General features: G+C 46.4%; 1 protein-coding gene across 14 annotated transcripts in view; it reads left to right on the top strand.

The window, feature by feature from the left end:
• Positions 1 to 11394, top strand: part of mef2cb (myocyte enhancer factor 2cb) — a 68066-nt gene extending 56672 nt beyond the window's left edge. For 3 of the 14 annotated variants that reach the window (XM_041938038.1, XM_041938041.1, XM_041938037.1), the window contains 6 exons: positions 2408 to 2597; positions 3430 to 3477; positions 8247 to 8419; positions 9841 to 9970; positions 10320 to 10455; positions 10743 to 11394. In XM_041938038.1, the coding sequence (XP_041793972.1) occupies positions 2408 to 2597; positions 3430 to 3477; positions 8247 to 8419; positions 9841 to 9970; positions 10320 to 10455; positions 10743 to 11091 (1026 nt within the window). In that variant the 3' untranslated portion in view covers positions 11092 to 11394. The remainder of the gene's footprint in view (positions 1 to 2407; positions 2598 to 3429; positions 3478 to 8246; positions 8420 to 9840; positions 9971 to 10319; positions 10456 to 10742) is intronic. The other 11 variants (XM_041938043.1, XM_041938051.1, XM_041938040.1 and 8 more) reach the window with 6 other exon arrangements.
• The last annotated feature ends 2528 nt before the right edge of the window (positions 11395 to 13922 follow it).

Genomic DNA, 13922 nt, shown 5'->3' with positions numbered 1-13922 from the left:
AGTACTGGGTTGATGCTACGTTGCACCCTCAGCAGGCTAACAAACGCTGCCTGGCCGGTAACTGTTGAGCTAACCTAGCTAACCACCATTGTTTGCCACCAGACTAAACACTCAAAGTGAGAGTGAAAGCCCGACTACAGTGAGATTAGATTGTATACTTACAGTGAAATAAATGGCAGTTCTTTGATTCTGCTTGATTACAGTTGAGGAGCGGTCCTCTAATTTGACATAACTGTAACCATAACTAGCAGGCATCTTTGCTGTAGTAATTGCAGACTTTCTCTCATGACAAATTTTAACCTCACTGGGTTCCCTCCATGAACCCGTTACCCATAATGCCTCGCCTGGCTCTCAGGGGAGGTGCGGTCTGCATGTGCTTTTCCTTTTCCTGCACCGAAACACAGCGCTCAGTCACCCGCAACAACAAGGACAGACGCTGTGGCAATGAAACAGCAGCAGACATTCAAACACTCTTGAGCAAATCTCGTAATACCTCCGAAAACTTAATTATCTCTCGTCCTTGCTGAAATAGTTGAAGGCAAAATCTTGTGCAGCTTTAATAAAGCGTCTTTGTTAATGGACGCAAAGTTGCAGGATTTATATTAAATAGTGTTAATTTTGCAGGAGAATCTAATGTACAACCAGCCGCTAGAAACCTCAAAATAAAGGCTGCTTTCTATGTAAACTGAGCCTGCCCTTCATTCAGAAAGCACCATGTTGGAACGGTTAGTGCTGTAGCCTGACAGAGAAAGAGATAATTCCATGGTAGATCATTCAGAGAAGAACAGTAGTGTCTGAGCCGCGTGGAGCAGGGGGAGATGTGGTTAGAAGCAGCGCAGGGGTTGGTGAGCTGGGGTGGCGTGGCGGGGTGGAGTGGGTTTGGGTTCGGCGCTGGGTGGGGATGGGGGTGGATCAGCAGCGGTGGTGTTAGGGGGGGACTCTGCACACAACAAGTGGCAGTTCAGCGTGTGGTCAGGGTGGCTGCCAAGCACTGGGCCTCTGGATTGCAGGGGACTGTTGAGGGGACTGCGGGGAGAGGCGGAAGAGGAAGATGAGTGAAAACAGGAAGGATGGCACCGGTTAAAGGACAGCTCGCAGGCGGGGCCCTGACACCCAGGGATGGGGTGCGCGTAAAATGCGCGCACAGACACAGCTCCCCAGAGAAGTCATGAGGTTTACAAACTCTGACAAGGAATCCGAGATGGAAGAAATTACTGAAAGCCTTCAAAAATAAAACCAGAGAGAGCCCCTCACTGGTTATAAAAGAAAGCATCCGTAGCTTTTGGCTAGCCCACTCCTGTGTAAAGTTGCAGTAAAAGCGAAAACGTGCAAAGGCCCGCAATGAAATATGGTTTAAGCAATCGTCTTTGTACTTTGAAATAATATTTGGCCTGCGAAAAGACAATCAGCAAAAGGGAGAAAACTGAAGAAGATGAAGCAGTGCTAAGGCACATATTCCACTTCCACGCAAACCGGGCCGATGATCCCCCTGATGCGCTCCCTCCCTGGCTCGGAGACACATGGCAGTAATTTAGGGCCCTATTTTCTCCTTCCTAAAGCTAACATGCAGGATCAACCACTTCCAGGGCACTCCCAAGGTTAAGCCCTTCTGCCAAGTGACACAATAAACATGACAAACTAGACGCCTGGGGCCAGGCTACCTCTGCTCGTGCTCCTGATGAGACTGCTGACTGATCTGAGTCTACCACTTAAAAACACTTTGCATTAGCTCCGTGTGACAGTAAAATAAATTACCCCTAATTGCATTTAGTTCTCTGGTCTTGAAGCTACTTTTGCAAGAAATACTGCCGGCTTTTTTTTTTTTGTGAGGTGAAGACAGACTGAATTATCTTTAGCTCTTTTAGAACAGTGGGATGCCATTGGCTTTATTCCCAGTAAACCATAGCCTTCTTATTTCTTTAAATGTAATAAAGAGGGAATGCATCTCAGGGTATATAAATGCAAGAACCACACCACAATATTTCCTCGGGTCAAACTTTTGCCTTCCCAATGGCAAATGCCAGTGACAGGAAGATACTAGTAACTTACCTATAACTTACCTGTGCTTGATAGACCACAGATCATCTCGAGGGCTATTTGAGTAACTCGGACAGGAGTTTTCTAGGCGCCTAAAATACCTGTGCAGTGTTCCCTTTCACCATCCATACTGTCCTGTATGTTTTGTCTTTGTTCTAAGCAGTTGTACCATTCATCTATGCATGGCTGTCTCTTGTTAGTTGTCTTTTTTCCTTTTTGTTTGCTGCTTCCTGGAGTAACACAGTTGACTGTTTCTCCCTCTCTCTGAGTCCATTCCTTTCCTCTAAATCACGTAGCTTTAGCTCGTTCTCTCGCTGCACTCGTTGGTATCTAACCGTACTTTGCCCCTCTTTTTCCCTCTCTTTCTCAGCAGGCCGTGCCCCCATCGAACTATGACATGCCCGTGTCCATTCCCGTTAGCAACCAGAACAATCTCATTTACAGCCATCCCGGCGGTTCCCTAGGCAACCACAACCTGTTGCCACTGGCGCACCATGGTCTACAGAGAAACAGCATGTCTCCCGGAGTTACTCACAGACCCCCCAGTGCAGGTAATACAGGTAGGGCCTTACGTGCACTCATGCGCCCATGTGCATGCTGTTATCCCATCTGTCTGTCTTCTCAACTGTGTGTGTAGCAGTCTGCCAGGCTCACACACATCAAATGCATTTTTTTAATGGCAGCTACCCGCAATATTCCACCTAAAGGCAGTGAATGACTCTAAAGTCATCCCCTGCTGGTAAATATTCACATATTGCCTGCTCAGGATTTTGTTCAAAGCAAGTTGATGATTTAATATCATATTAAAGCCCAGCCCGCAGTCGCCTTGATTTAGTGTGAGGTTCTACACATGGGATGTCTGGCCCTATGTATAGGCATTGAGCTGCTGGTGACATAAGCAAATCAGGCCTGTTGGTTTGTTATTGTTGTCCAAAGTCCTTTTTCTGTCCCTCTGGTCTGAAGGCTGCTGCCCACACCCTCACCCTGTCATTACAACTGGATGCTAGAAGCGCCAGCACAAACTAAATATGAGTTTTGGCGCTTGCAGCATCCACACCAAACCACACACGTTCTGGACCCTCCCACTCTTCCACCTCATATGGCTTAAAAATAATAATGTGTCATTTTTCTTGGACGGCCGCTTAATGTATCCACTCGCGGCGTCCAGTTGCTCAGAGCGTTAGGGTTTGAGTGGGAAGTAGTATTACTTCTGGTATCAGTACACGTTTGATGCGCTGACACACACACACACACACGGTGGATTGTGATTAAATTGAGTTAGCTTCTGAAAGGCCAGCGAGGTAAGAGACAGCAGGCAGGGTGGATGTTACGTGGGTGTCTATCCTCTAATGGTTTTCTCTCTTTTGCTCTCCTCTCTCTTTCATCTTTCAGGTGGCCTCATGGGTGCTGACCTCACCACTGGCGCAGGCACCAGTGCTGGTAAGAACGGTCTCCTCGTCTCACACACTAACACTGCAAACACACACACATACACCCACACACACACACACACACATCCATGGCACCCACTCACCCACTCTGGGCCATAAAATGCATGACTAATAGTAACCCAAACCCAAGCGGAGATTTTGTCCATGATGTGTTGATGTTAGTGGTCATGGAGTTCATCTGGGAATGTTTGCCCGGTGCTGGGGCTGTGACACATCCTGCCTGCATTCAGCTATAAAACGGTAGAACAAGTGGGGGGGAAACAGAAATAAATTGCACTATATACTGAGGCGGCTGATTGACTGACAGGCAGTCAGGAGAGACGCTGGGCTTGTGAATGTACAGCTGAATTCTCTCTGTATCTCCGTCTTTCTTCCTGCCGCCTCCAGGATGTAAATTCAAAATGACAACACCCATAGCTCCCATTTGGATCAACTTGTTGCGCCACACAGACTCGCTTCAGAGTAACTGCTATCATATGTCTGCGACTAAATTAATTCAGCGTTTGGAGTGGCTCACCGCGGCGTAATGACCCCGCGGAGAGCGGAGCAACCCGTGTTTGAGGAACATGTGTGAGGAATCGTATGTGTTAGCTTCTGTGTGTCAATGGGTTTGTCCCTGAGGGCATATCAGGCCCAAGTTTATGGCAAAGAGACCCCTTTTTAAGGGGTTAAATTTTACAGCCTCGACGTACAGTGCAGAGTGTAAAAATGGGGGGTGGGGGTCGGTGGGGCACAGCTGGCCAGCCTTGTCTGGCCCCTGGGGCTCCATCACAAGGGGTCAACGCCTGGTTCCTCTGTCTGGTCACTCATCACACACACAACAGGGTCGTTTGTTGTGGCGTGCGTTCCGTCGACGGCGTGCTGCAGAACATGCTTCAAATGTAGCCTTTGTGTCACCGCGCCGGAGGAACAGAGGCGCTCTGTGAGAGCTGTGTGTCGCTCAGCAGCGGCGAAAAACACGACGTGGAGCGAGAGTCATGTGGGAGCTAAAAGATTCCATTCAAAGCTCTCTTAAATCTCGTCTAGGAGGAGAGAGAAAGAGCGTGTGGGGGGGAAACCCCAGTGATGAATATCCACTGATGGTGGAAGCATGCGTGCAAAGTAGAAATAGTGGGGGAACACAGATGGAAGTGTTCTGTGAACTTGGTCAGCCATTTTAATGATGTTCCTCTAAGTGACTCAGTGTGAGGTGGCCCAGCCTCTGTGGCACCACAAAGCCTGTTTTAATGTTCCTCCTCTCCTCACCGTGAGTTTTGATAAGCTGATTGTACAAGTAGCTGTCTGGCCCGTGGGTGAGTGTCTAAAGTGGCGTGGCCTAAGTGACAGAGGAGGGGCCTCGTGCATGTGTGTGTGTGTGTGTGTGTGTGTGTGGCTCAGACATGCACATAAACACAACACCTCCTTTGTGCCTCAGATGTTTCCACTGTCTGTAAAGAGAGAAAATGAGAGCTTTTAAAGCCCAGTTCACATGGAATTAACATTATCCGGGATGCTCCCGTAGTTTGGACGGATTGCAGAAGTCGTTTATGTCTTAACTCTGTGAAAGTCTGCCATGTCGTCAGTTTGTAAAGTTAGACTTCACCTCAGATTACCTCCGAACGCACGTCTTCGGAAGATTTTAAGTTAATGTGAACTGCCATGTCAGTCTCACAACCTGTGAGAGTTACTCTGCTGCGTGCTATTAATAGTTAATGAAGTTGCGACAACAAAATCACACACAATTTTTAAAAGGGAACAAGTCATTTTTGTTGTTAGTTGCTTAGCAACAGTGTTTTCATCACCTCAAACTCCAAACGTAACATGCGCTCGGCTTCTCGTGCAGAAAATGCAAACTTGGGAGGTTCATTGCAGCACTAGCATGAAGATGCACCATTCAGTCAAATCTGGAGATAATTCTTGAGATTTGGCCTGAAATGCATGAAACTCAGACGTGGGGGTAAAGTCTAAATCACACGAGGTCCCCAGGTAATTCCAGTCCAGTGTAAATAGGGCACGTTACTGAAAAGCTGAGTCATCACGTCTCGCTCTGTGGAAATATTGTGCGAAGTGTGTGCGTGCATGTGTACGTTTGCTCATTTATATCCAGTATGTGTTCAATCTGTCAACTCTGTTGCTGGCTGGGAGAGAGCACGAGGTGAGGAAAGAGACAGAATGTGAGTGAAAAGGGAGAAAGAGCTGATGAAGGGGGCTCCGGACCGAGGCCCCACCTTCAGAAACCTCTCACCTCCATTTCTGCAATTATGTAGCTGTCATCTATGCTCCGATCAGCACTAGGCTCGCCAAAGCGCTGTGAGGAATTAACGAGAAACTAGTGGCACGTCTCACCTTGATCGCACACCAGTTACCCCCTCAAATGAGCTACATACAGGGTACGTCTTTGAGACATCACCGGTCAAAATCGCACAGAAACGCAAGCTAAAAAGGATGCGTGCAAGAAGTGACGACAAGTCAGGGATCAAACAATGTGTGTTTCAGTCTCAGCAGCACCTCACACCAACTGTACAAGTTGTAAGCGCGAGTGTGACACCTTAGTTCAGTTGGAGAATTCGGGGTTGAATGCACATTTGGCCAAACCGCAACGGAAGAGTGTGTGTGTGTATGGGGAATAGAGCGCCTGTTAGACCACAACAGGACATCAGAATTTTGTTCAGTAACAGTAAAATGTATGAGTTTAACCACACCGCTCCTTTGTGTGTGTGTGTGTGTGTGTGTGTGTGTGTGTGAGAGAGAGAGAGATAGAGAGAGAGAGAGAGAGAGAGAGAAACCGAACACTCTGGGGGGGGCTTTGTCAAACACATGGATGTGTACTTGCAACCATGGCACCTATAGAGACTGATTGCAGGCTTTCAGCTATGACCTCAGTTGTCTGCAACTCAGAAATAGCAAAAAGTTGTTTATCTGAAGATCAGATCAGACGTCAGTCTCTATGTGTGACTTTTACACAGCAGCGAAACAGACCCCTGGCTGGCCTGCATCTCTTTTGGTACTTCCTCTAAACGCCTGACGGCAGCCTGCGCCGCGGCTCATAGTCGCGTTAAGGAGAAAGAACGATCTCGCCATTGAACGCAACTGTCCCAAAATCAGGTTGATCTAGCTCCAGAGCTGAAAGGTTTGAGTCGCAGTTCTTCCTTCATTAGCTTAATTAGCTAATGATTTTACTTTTGAAGTGCTTAAGGACTGGCCTATGCCACTCATGATCATAGTCATCTAGCAGATAATTGACTGGACCGCCGCCATCTCCACGGGGTGGCGATACACAGATGTCTGATTAACTGTCACCAAGATGAAGAAGTCCATGTCATCTTGACCAAAGTGTGTATTAATGTCTCTCTATAGCTCACTCGCTTTTTTTTTTTTTATTATTCATCTGTACAGAAACACTGATGTACTTCCTGCTGGGTTATTTACCAAAGTGTGTGTCTGTGTGGTGTGTGTGTGTGTTTTATGTGTGTGTGAGGTCTCATTCATCTGTCTCCACATGCACCCACTCAACCTCACAAAGGCCCAGCCATGAGAATGAGAGAGCGGGAAAACTGAAGAGGCAGCTGCCTCTTTGCTAATGTGAGATTGACACTGGAACTAAGAGGGTCCAATACAAAACACACACGTGCATCCATACGCGCGGCTCGTGCATAAGCAGTCGTACGGCACGCCTTCGCGGAGTCTCAAGTCACGCTGTGGTTATGTACGCTCACTGTGACGGAAAGTGGGCGCTTGTATGGAGTCGTGCTCGTGCAAAACTGCATACTGTAAAACATACAAAGTCTGTGTTGCTAACATCGACTTCTACGAGCTCGCACATCACGCACGCTAGCAGAGGCGCGGACGCACGCACGTAGCAGCAGCCGCACACACTGTTTTCCTCCTCCTCTGTCAGGCGGCCTCATTTTCTCTCACCGCTAGCGGCCGTTTACTCTTCAGATTGTTCAGATTGAGCTTTTGAGACTTTTCATTTCCAAACAACAAAAACCTCGCTCTCAAATTAAACAAAGATCAGCGAGGGAAATTGCCCAGGAAGACATCTGCGACTCATTTTCCCCTGGAGTATATGATTAGGAAATTCATTTATGTCTAACGTATAATTCCTGCCCGTCTTTCAAGTGGGAACGTCCACACAGTGCCCTGTGTTCTACCCCTTGGAAGAAGGAAGGAGAAGTAAGGGGAAAAACAGCCTGTGGGATTGGGTTAGAAACAAAGACTATGTTGCTTGCAAGAATGCTCCACTCTCAGTTTTTTTTTTTTTTTTTTAATGATGTTGCTGGGATTTCGCCCCACCGGTTTTTGAGGAGGAAACGGGTGCTGCACTTGGCCCTCCGTACTTAAGCGAACGCAGATCTGGTGGTAACCCCAAGGCAGGGTCTTTGTCTGGAAGAACCACACGTGTTTAACTCTGATGGCCAAATGATGGGCCCCATCCCTCTGTGGTCTCGCTACCCGTAATTAGATGTTTTTACACGATTCACTGGCTGTTGCAGTGCACATGTAGCCGTAACTGACTGTGACAGAGGTGGAGGGCGAGGTCCTCTCAAGGATGCCCTCGCTGTGTGGCGGCCAAGCAAACGGCGGTGATCACCAAGGCAAAAACAGTATGTGTGTGACCGGTGTGTAGCTGCACCATCATGGACAACAGGGTTACCAAGACTCATTCAACTTTTCAAACGGGTTTGATAGCATGTAGCTGTGTTTTTGGCTCGAGTACCGTTCAAGAATACCACAATCTTCAATATTTCTCTGCCTCTTTCTCCTTTGCCCTCTTAGGAAATGGATACGGGAACCACCGCAACTCGCCAGGCCTGCTGGTCTCTCCAGGTGGCATGAACAAGAACATGCAGGCTAAGTCTCCCCCACCCATGAACTTGGGCATGAACAACCGCAAACCTGACCTACGTGTGCTCATCCCTCCTGGTGCCAAGAACAACATGCCCTCCATCGTGAGTAATCCTTCTATCCCTCGTTTCATGTCGTAATTCCTCTTCTCCCCAGCCCCATTCCCTACTGTGTATCTCCCAATCTGTGGAGGGAGGGGGGGGCGTCTTTGTTTTCTGCGGAGGGTTTGTTTGCTATTGTTTATTTCCTTTCATGTCCTCGCTGCGGCTTTCATCTCTTCATATCAGACTTGGGCTGATGAGGTTATGTTCGTGATAAGCTTGACTTTAGGCACATGACATTTCTGTTGTTTTCGAATGTGTCTTCTTAAATAAACACCCGTCTTTAAAATGTACCTGTGGCCCACGTCTGATATGCTGCCAGATATATTCCCTCTGCTGTGTCTGTGTGCGTTTGGTGCTTATAGGCCCTGATAGTTCCTTCTCCTGTCTCTCGAACAAGGTGTGTTCAGTCAGTAAAAATAGTTCTCAGCATCCTCTTTTCACAGTAGCTCTGTTTCCGTCAGGGTCAGTCCTGCAACAGCCCCATCCCCAGATCCACACCACTACTATATTCTCACTCACTAATTTGAATTTATTACCCTCCCCTTTTAATGCTGTCAGTCTGAGGATGTCGATCTGCTGTTGGTAAGTCGGACTGCCACTCAAATTTAGAAAACAGCAACCTTAAAAGTCTGAAACTTGAAAGGGTTTTCAGTCAGGAACCGGTTAGTTCTCGAAACAGTAGCGTGCCTTGTAGCAGCCACCTGAGTCTAAACTCTTCATTTGCGTTGCATTTTTGCTGAGATTATTAGGGCGAGGTGCAGCGTTTTGGAGAAAAGCGGTCCATACTCAGGAGAAACTTTCACCTTTATTGTTGCTGACTCTGCTGAGGGCTCCAGCGTCACCTCGCGTGGCGTTTTGTGAGGGCACATAGTGCCATCCAGTGGTGTGCCGCTGCAAAAGCAGCCTGGCCTCCTTTCTGCCTCAGCCTGTCTGTACCCGCTCCTCCCTTCCTTCCTTTTATCTTTTCGCCGGCGTGCAGTCTTGTGCTGCACACGCACAACTCACGGCTTTTATTACTCAGATTGTACAAATGAAGGGCAACAATTTCATTTTGCATCAAACCTCCACGCTTTTCTGCCAAACCCTCCCCTCTGCTACAGTAAAGAGCCTCTCCCTTGCCGTCGCTACCCATGCGTTGCTGTGGAGACCGATGGCGTTACTATAGCGACAGTGGGCCCTCGGAAAGGGTGGTAAATGATAGGGTTGGCAGGGTTCAGCCGTGCCGCATGTCAAGTGATTAATTTCCCCAGAAGTTGGCATCACATTCATTCTCTCAGCATCTGTTGAGTGAAAGAAAGAAATGAAAAAAAAAACTTTCTTGGTTTATTGCAGTTTTTTGTTTGTTTTGTCTGAGAGTTGATTGCATGTTCTCAAGCCTCTCCCATCTCTTTTGCTCTCTGTCTTCTCTTCGTCTGTCACAGAACCAGAGAATAAACAACTCTCAGTCTGCTCAGTCATTGGCCACCCCAGTGGTATCAGTAGCAACTCCAACTCTACCAGGACAAGGCATGGGCGGATACCCATCGGCCATCTCGACTTCTTATGGTACCGGTATGTACCGCATACATACGTGTATACATGAAATTTAATATTCCAGTTACTCTGTGCAAATATATCAGCAAAAAAAGTTTGGGTTCAGATGTTGTGCATCAGTATAAATTCTAATTTGACTCATTTCAAGTGTGTCTTGCTTTTGAAATCTTCTTCCACATTTGAAGTGTTATACAACGATCTGACAGCAGAGGGTGCTATTGCCACACCAAATGGCAGAGAAGACCTTCATGTCACAACACAGCAGCATTTATCAGAGCTGAATTCTCCTTGCAACTTTGTTTGAACTTCTCTGAACGAGCTCTGATCTGCCTCTGCCTCTTCCTCCCCCCCGTGTGTTTGTACGCAGAGTATTCCCTGAATAGCGCAGACCTGTCCTCCCTGTCTGGCTTCAACAGCGGCAGCTCCCTTCACCTCGGCTCGATGAGCGGGTGGCAACAGCAACACCTTCAGAATATGCAGCATTCGGCCCTCGGCCAGCTAGGGTGAGTGCGCTGAACTTAATCTGAGGTGTTGTGTGGATGCATGATGTAACGTAAATTAGCACAAGGGATTATTTTTTGAGGCACTGAGAGGCCTTCACTGTTTTCAACCTTCGTTTGCAAGGTCCAGCACAAATATGACACCTCCCTGTTTTAATGAGTGCGTCAGTCAGCGTGTGTGTGTGTGTGTGTGCGTGCTTGCATGCATGTGTGACAGACTGACTTAAAAATCACTTTAAATTCTTGCTCTGTAAGTCTGTAACCCCTTGCGTTTCCTTTCCTTCCTACAGAAATTGCTCTAGCTCTCACTTATGTCAGGGTTCAAATCTCTCCCTGCCCTCTGCTCAAAGCCTGCACATCAAGTCCGAACCTGTTTCTCCTCCTAGAGATCGCACCAGCAGCACACCGGGGGGCTACGGTGGCGGGGTACCGCCTCCCCAGAACCCCTCGTCCCGCCAGGACTCGGGACGCTCCCCTGTTGATAGCCTGAGCAGTTGTAGCAGCTCCCACGAGGGCAGCGACCGCGATGAGCACAGGAATGAGTTCCACTCACCTCTGGGACTGGCCCGGCCCGCCCTGGACGAGCGCGAGAGCCCCTCCATCAAACGGGTGCGTCTGTCAGAAGGATGGGCCACATGATAGCTCTGTCCTCTCCCCCGGCAGTGCCCCGAGTTGCCCCGAGCCCCCGACAACGCAGCGTTACGACGCCCCCCAAGTCAACTCCCTCCTCTTCCTCCTCTCACTCGATATCACGAGTCACTCACCACCCAACCCCACGGCCTCCCTCCTCTTATCTCTTTAACGCTGAAGGAAAGAAAAGGGACAGCCCTTTTCAAAAATATGTTTGTAATTTCTTTTCCTTTTTTTTAATTTTCTTTTATTTTGCTGAGTGTGTGTGTGTGCTATACATATTGACATTATATAAACCGGCGGGGTGTTGTAATGGGGGTTTGGGAGGGTGGGTGTTGGTTGGGAAGGGATCCGGGGGTCTTTTTCGTTGGGGAACTATGCATAAATTGTATTGTGTGTGGATAAAAAGAATCACGTATGCATATATCTTTACACGTGTGTGTATGTGTACATATATGCATATCAACAAATAAACAAAAAAAAATAGTCAGGTACTCTGTTTCATAAAACGTACTTACACTTTGCCTCAGCGATATATCAGTGACTAGAGACAAAAAAGAAAAAAAAAAACATTAACATGAGAGTGAGTGTGTCCAGTGGAAAACACCTTAGCACTTGAGTTGGACAAACAATACATGTGTACAGTGTCAGTTTCATTGCTATATAGCTTCTCTGCAGTTCTCCCTTGCAAAAACGTGTGTTAACATTAGATGATGTCATGTTGCAGGTTCAACGTATTTATGTAAATAGAGGGTCAAGGGGGGAAGGGCAGGGGTCAACAGTTGCCAGACATTACAAGATTTATTTACTCACTAAATGAAAAGCTATTATGCAACATTTGAAGGATTGTACAGGTAAATGGGCAGACCCGATGCGAGACGCGTGGAACCTTCGATGATTTTAGCGCTCCCCTTAAAGAACAGAGCGCGGCGAGGACCACCCTTTGATCTAAGAGCTACGTTAGTGTAATCAAGAAAACTCTGGATCTAGTATTAATATTCAGTGTTAATAAACGAAAAAAAAGGAAAAATAAAAAACAATTGTACGATACACTTGCTTATATTTTCATATGAAAGGAATACAATGCAAAGCATTTTTGTGGCTTTTTGTAGTTTCTATAAGCCAGAATGTGTTTTTTGATAGCTTTGCTAATAAGAGATGGATAGTTCACCCAGAGGGGAAATGACAGGGCTCTGAAGCCCTAAGCCATGAAAAACAGACTGAGATCCAATGCTTTGCTGAACTGTTTTATCTTTGTAGAGGTTTGTTTTTAAACGTGTATTTCTAATTATATATAATAATGGTAATATTAAGAATCTTTAAAAAAAAATCTGTGAAATTAACATGCTTGTGTATAGCTTTCTAATATATAAATATATATACTAATGATTTTTGTTGGTTTCTTAGTGGAGTTTCTATGTGCAGTTGCACATGTTGTCTGGTTTGTTTCATTTGAGCCCTGAACTGTGCTGTTCAGGCGTGTATTTAGTCTAACCTTAAAAACCAGCTGGAAAGCACCGCCAGGGTTTGTGTGACGGAGGCAAAGACGGGCCTGAATGCTGAAAAACAACCTGTTAGTGGAAAATGTCATGAGACTGGAACTGGGGATGTCACAGAAATACGTGCTGACACATGATGTGCAAGATTGTCACGCTGATGAGGAAATACGAGTGACCCTCAGTCCGGTCCGGATGCATTTTAATGCATCGGACATGTCATCTTTAAGCTTAATTATCTAATTTAATCCAGTGTTTTGACATTATGGATGCTCTGCTCCATCTCAAATCCCCACTCGTGCTCCAGAGGCTGCACGAGCCCAGACGCAACCCATGCAGTTTTCTTTCAAATCATGTATATGTGGTATGATTTTGCGAGTGTATCGTCAGTAATTATCCCCGATCGTTTGCTTGCTTAATTTGATTCTGCGTCGTCCTGTGACTCCTCATGTTCCACTCTCCAGAACAGGATTCCACCTCATTTCCCACATGTCATTGACAGCTCAGCGTCAGATACACGAGGACAAATTGATCATGCTGGTATGGAAGAAGCACAATTGTTTATTTCAAATAAATAGCTGTTTTGTTTTTTCTCTTTTTTAAACAATGAAACTAGCCACATATCTCTCTGCCTCCCACTCCCGTATCTGCTGTCACTTAAGTGTTATGATATTTCTATGTGCATATTTCATGCAGGTTCACTATGTTGTTACTGTATACAGTCTGTGTAGTCAAACAGGGGCAGAGCCTCTATAATGGTGTTCTTCTCTTTTTTTTTAAATTCAATACAAAAAGGTTGAGAAAAAAAAATAAACATGATGTTTCAGGCAGCATAAGTGTGGAGAAACCAAAGCCAGTGGCATTTCTGTGTTGTAAACTCAACTTTTATTTTCACATTCATTTATGGTTTTTGCAAGCATTGAAACAAGACAATAAAAGAATTTGCTCAAATGTACAATTGGTTTCACATTTCAATTTCAGCCAGTCAAGTGTGGCTTCAGGTGTCGAGCTGCGTCGCCGCTACCAACCATAGGTCACCTGTTCTGCTGCACATGCGTCCCCCTGTGCATCGAAAAGGTTGTACGCAGAAACTTCTTTTGCGTTTCAACAGAATGATTCAGGAAGCACGTCACACACTTCTCATCACGCTACTTGCTCACTGATTGAAATAATGCCAACATGTCCTGATGGTTCGTTAGCGTGCTGTGGTTCTGACATCATTTTAACCAAAGACATGAAGAAAACTTGTCTTTACATCTTTGTTTTTTTTTCTTTTTTTCTTTTTTGTGTTTGTTAAATTTGCAGCCATTTCTTTTTCATCACCTGTTGATCAGTTGTTCTTTG

The sequence above is a fragment of the Chelmon rostratus genome, chromosome 5 (genome assembly GCF_017976325.1).
Source record: "Chelmon rostratus isolate fCheRos1 chromosome 5, fCheRos1.pri, whole genome shotgun sequence".
Lineage (NCBI taxonomy): Eukaryota > Metazoa > Chordata > Actinopteri > Chaetodontiformes > Chaetodontidae > Chelmon > Chelmon rostratus.
This window is presented reverse-complemented; position numbering and strand designations above follow the sequence as displayed.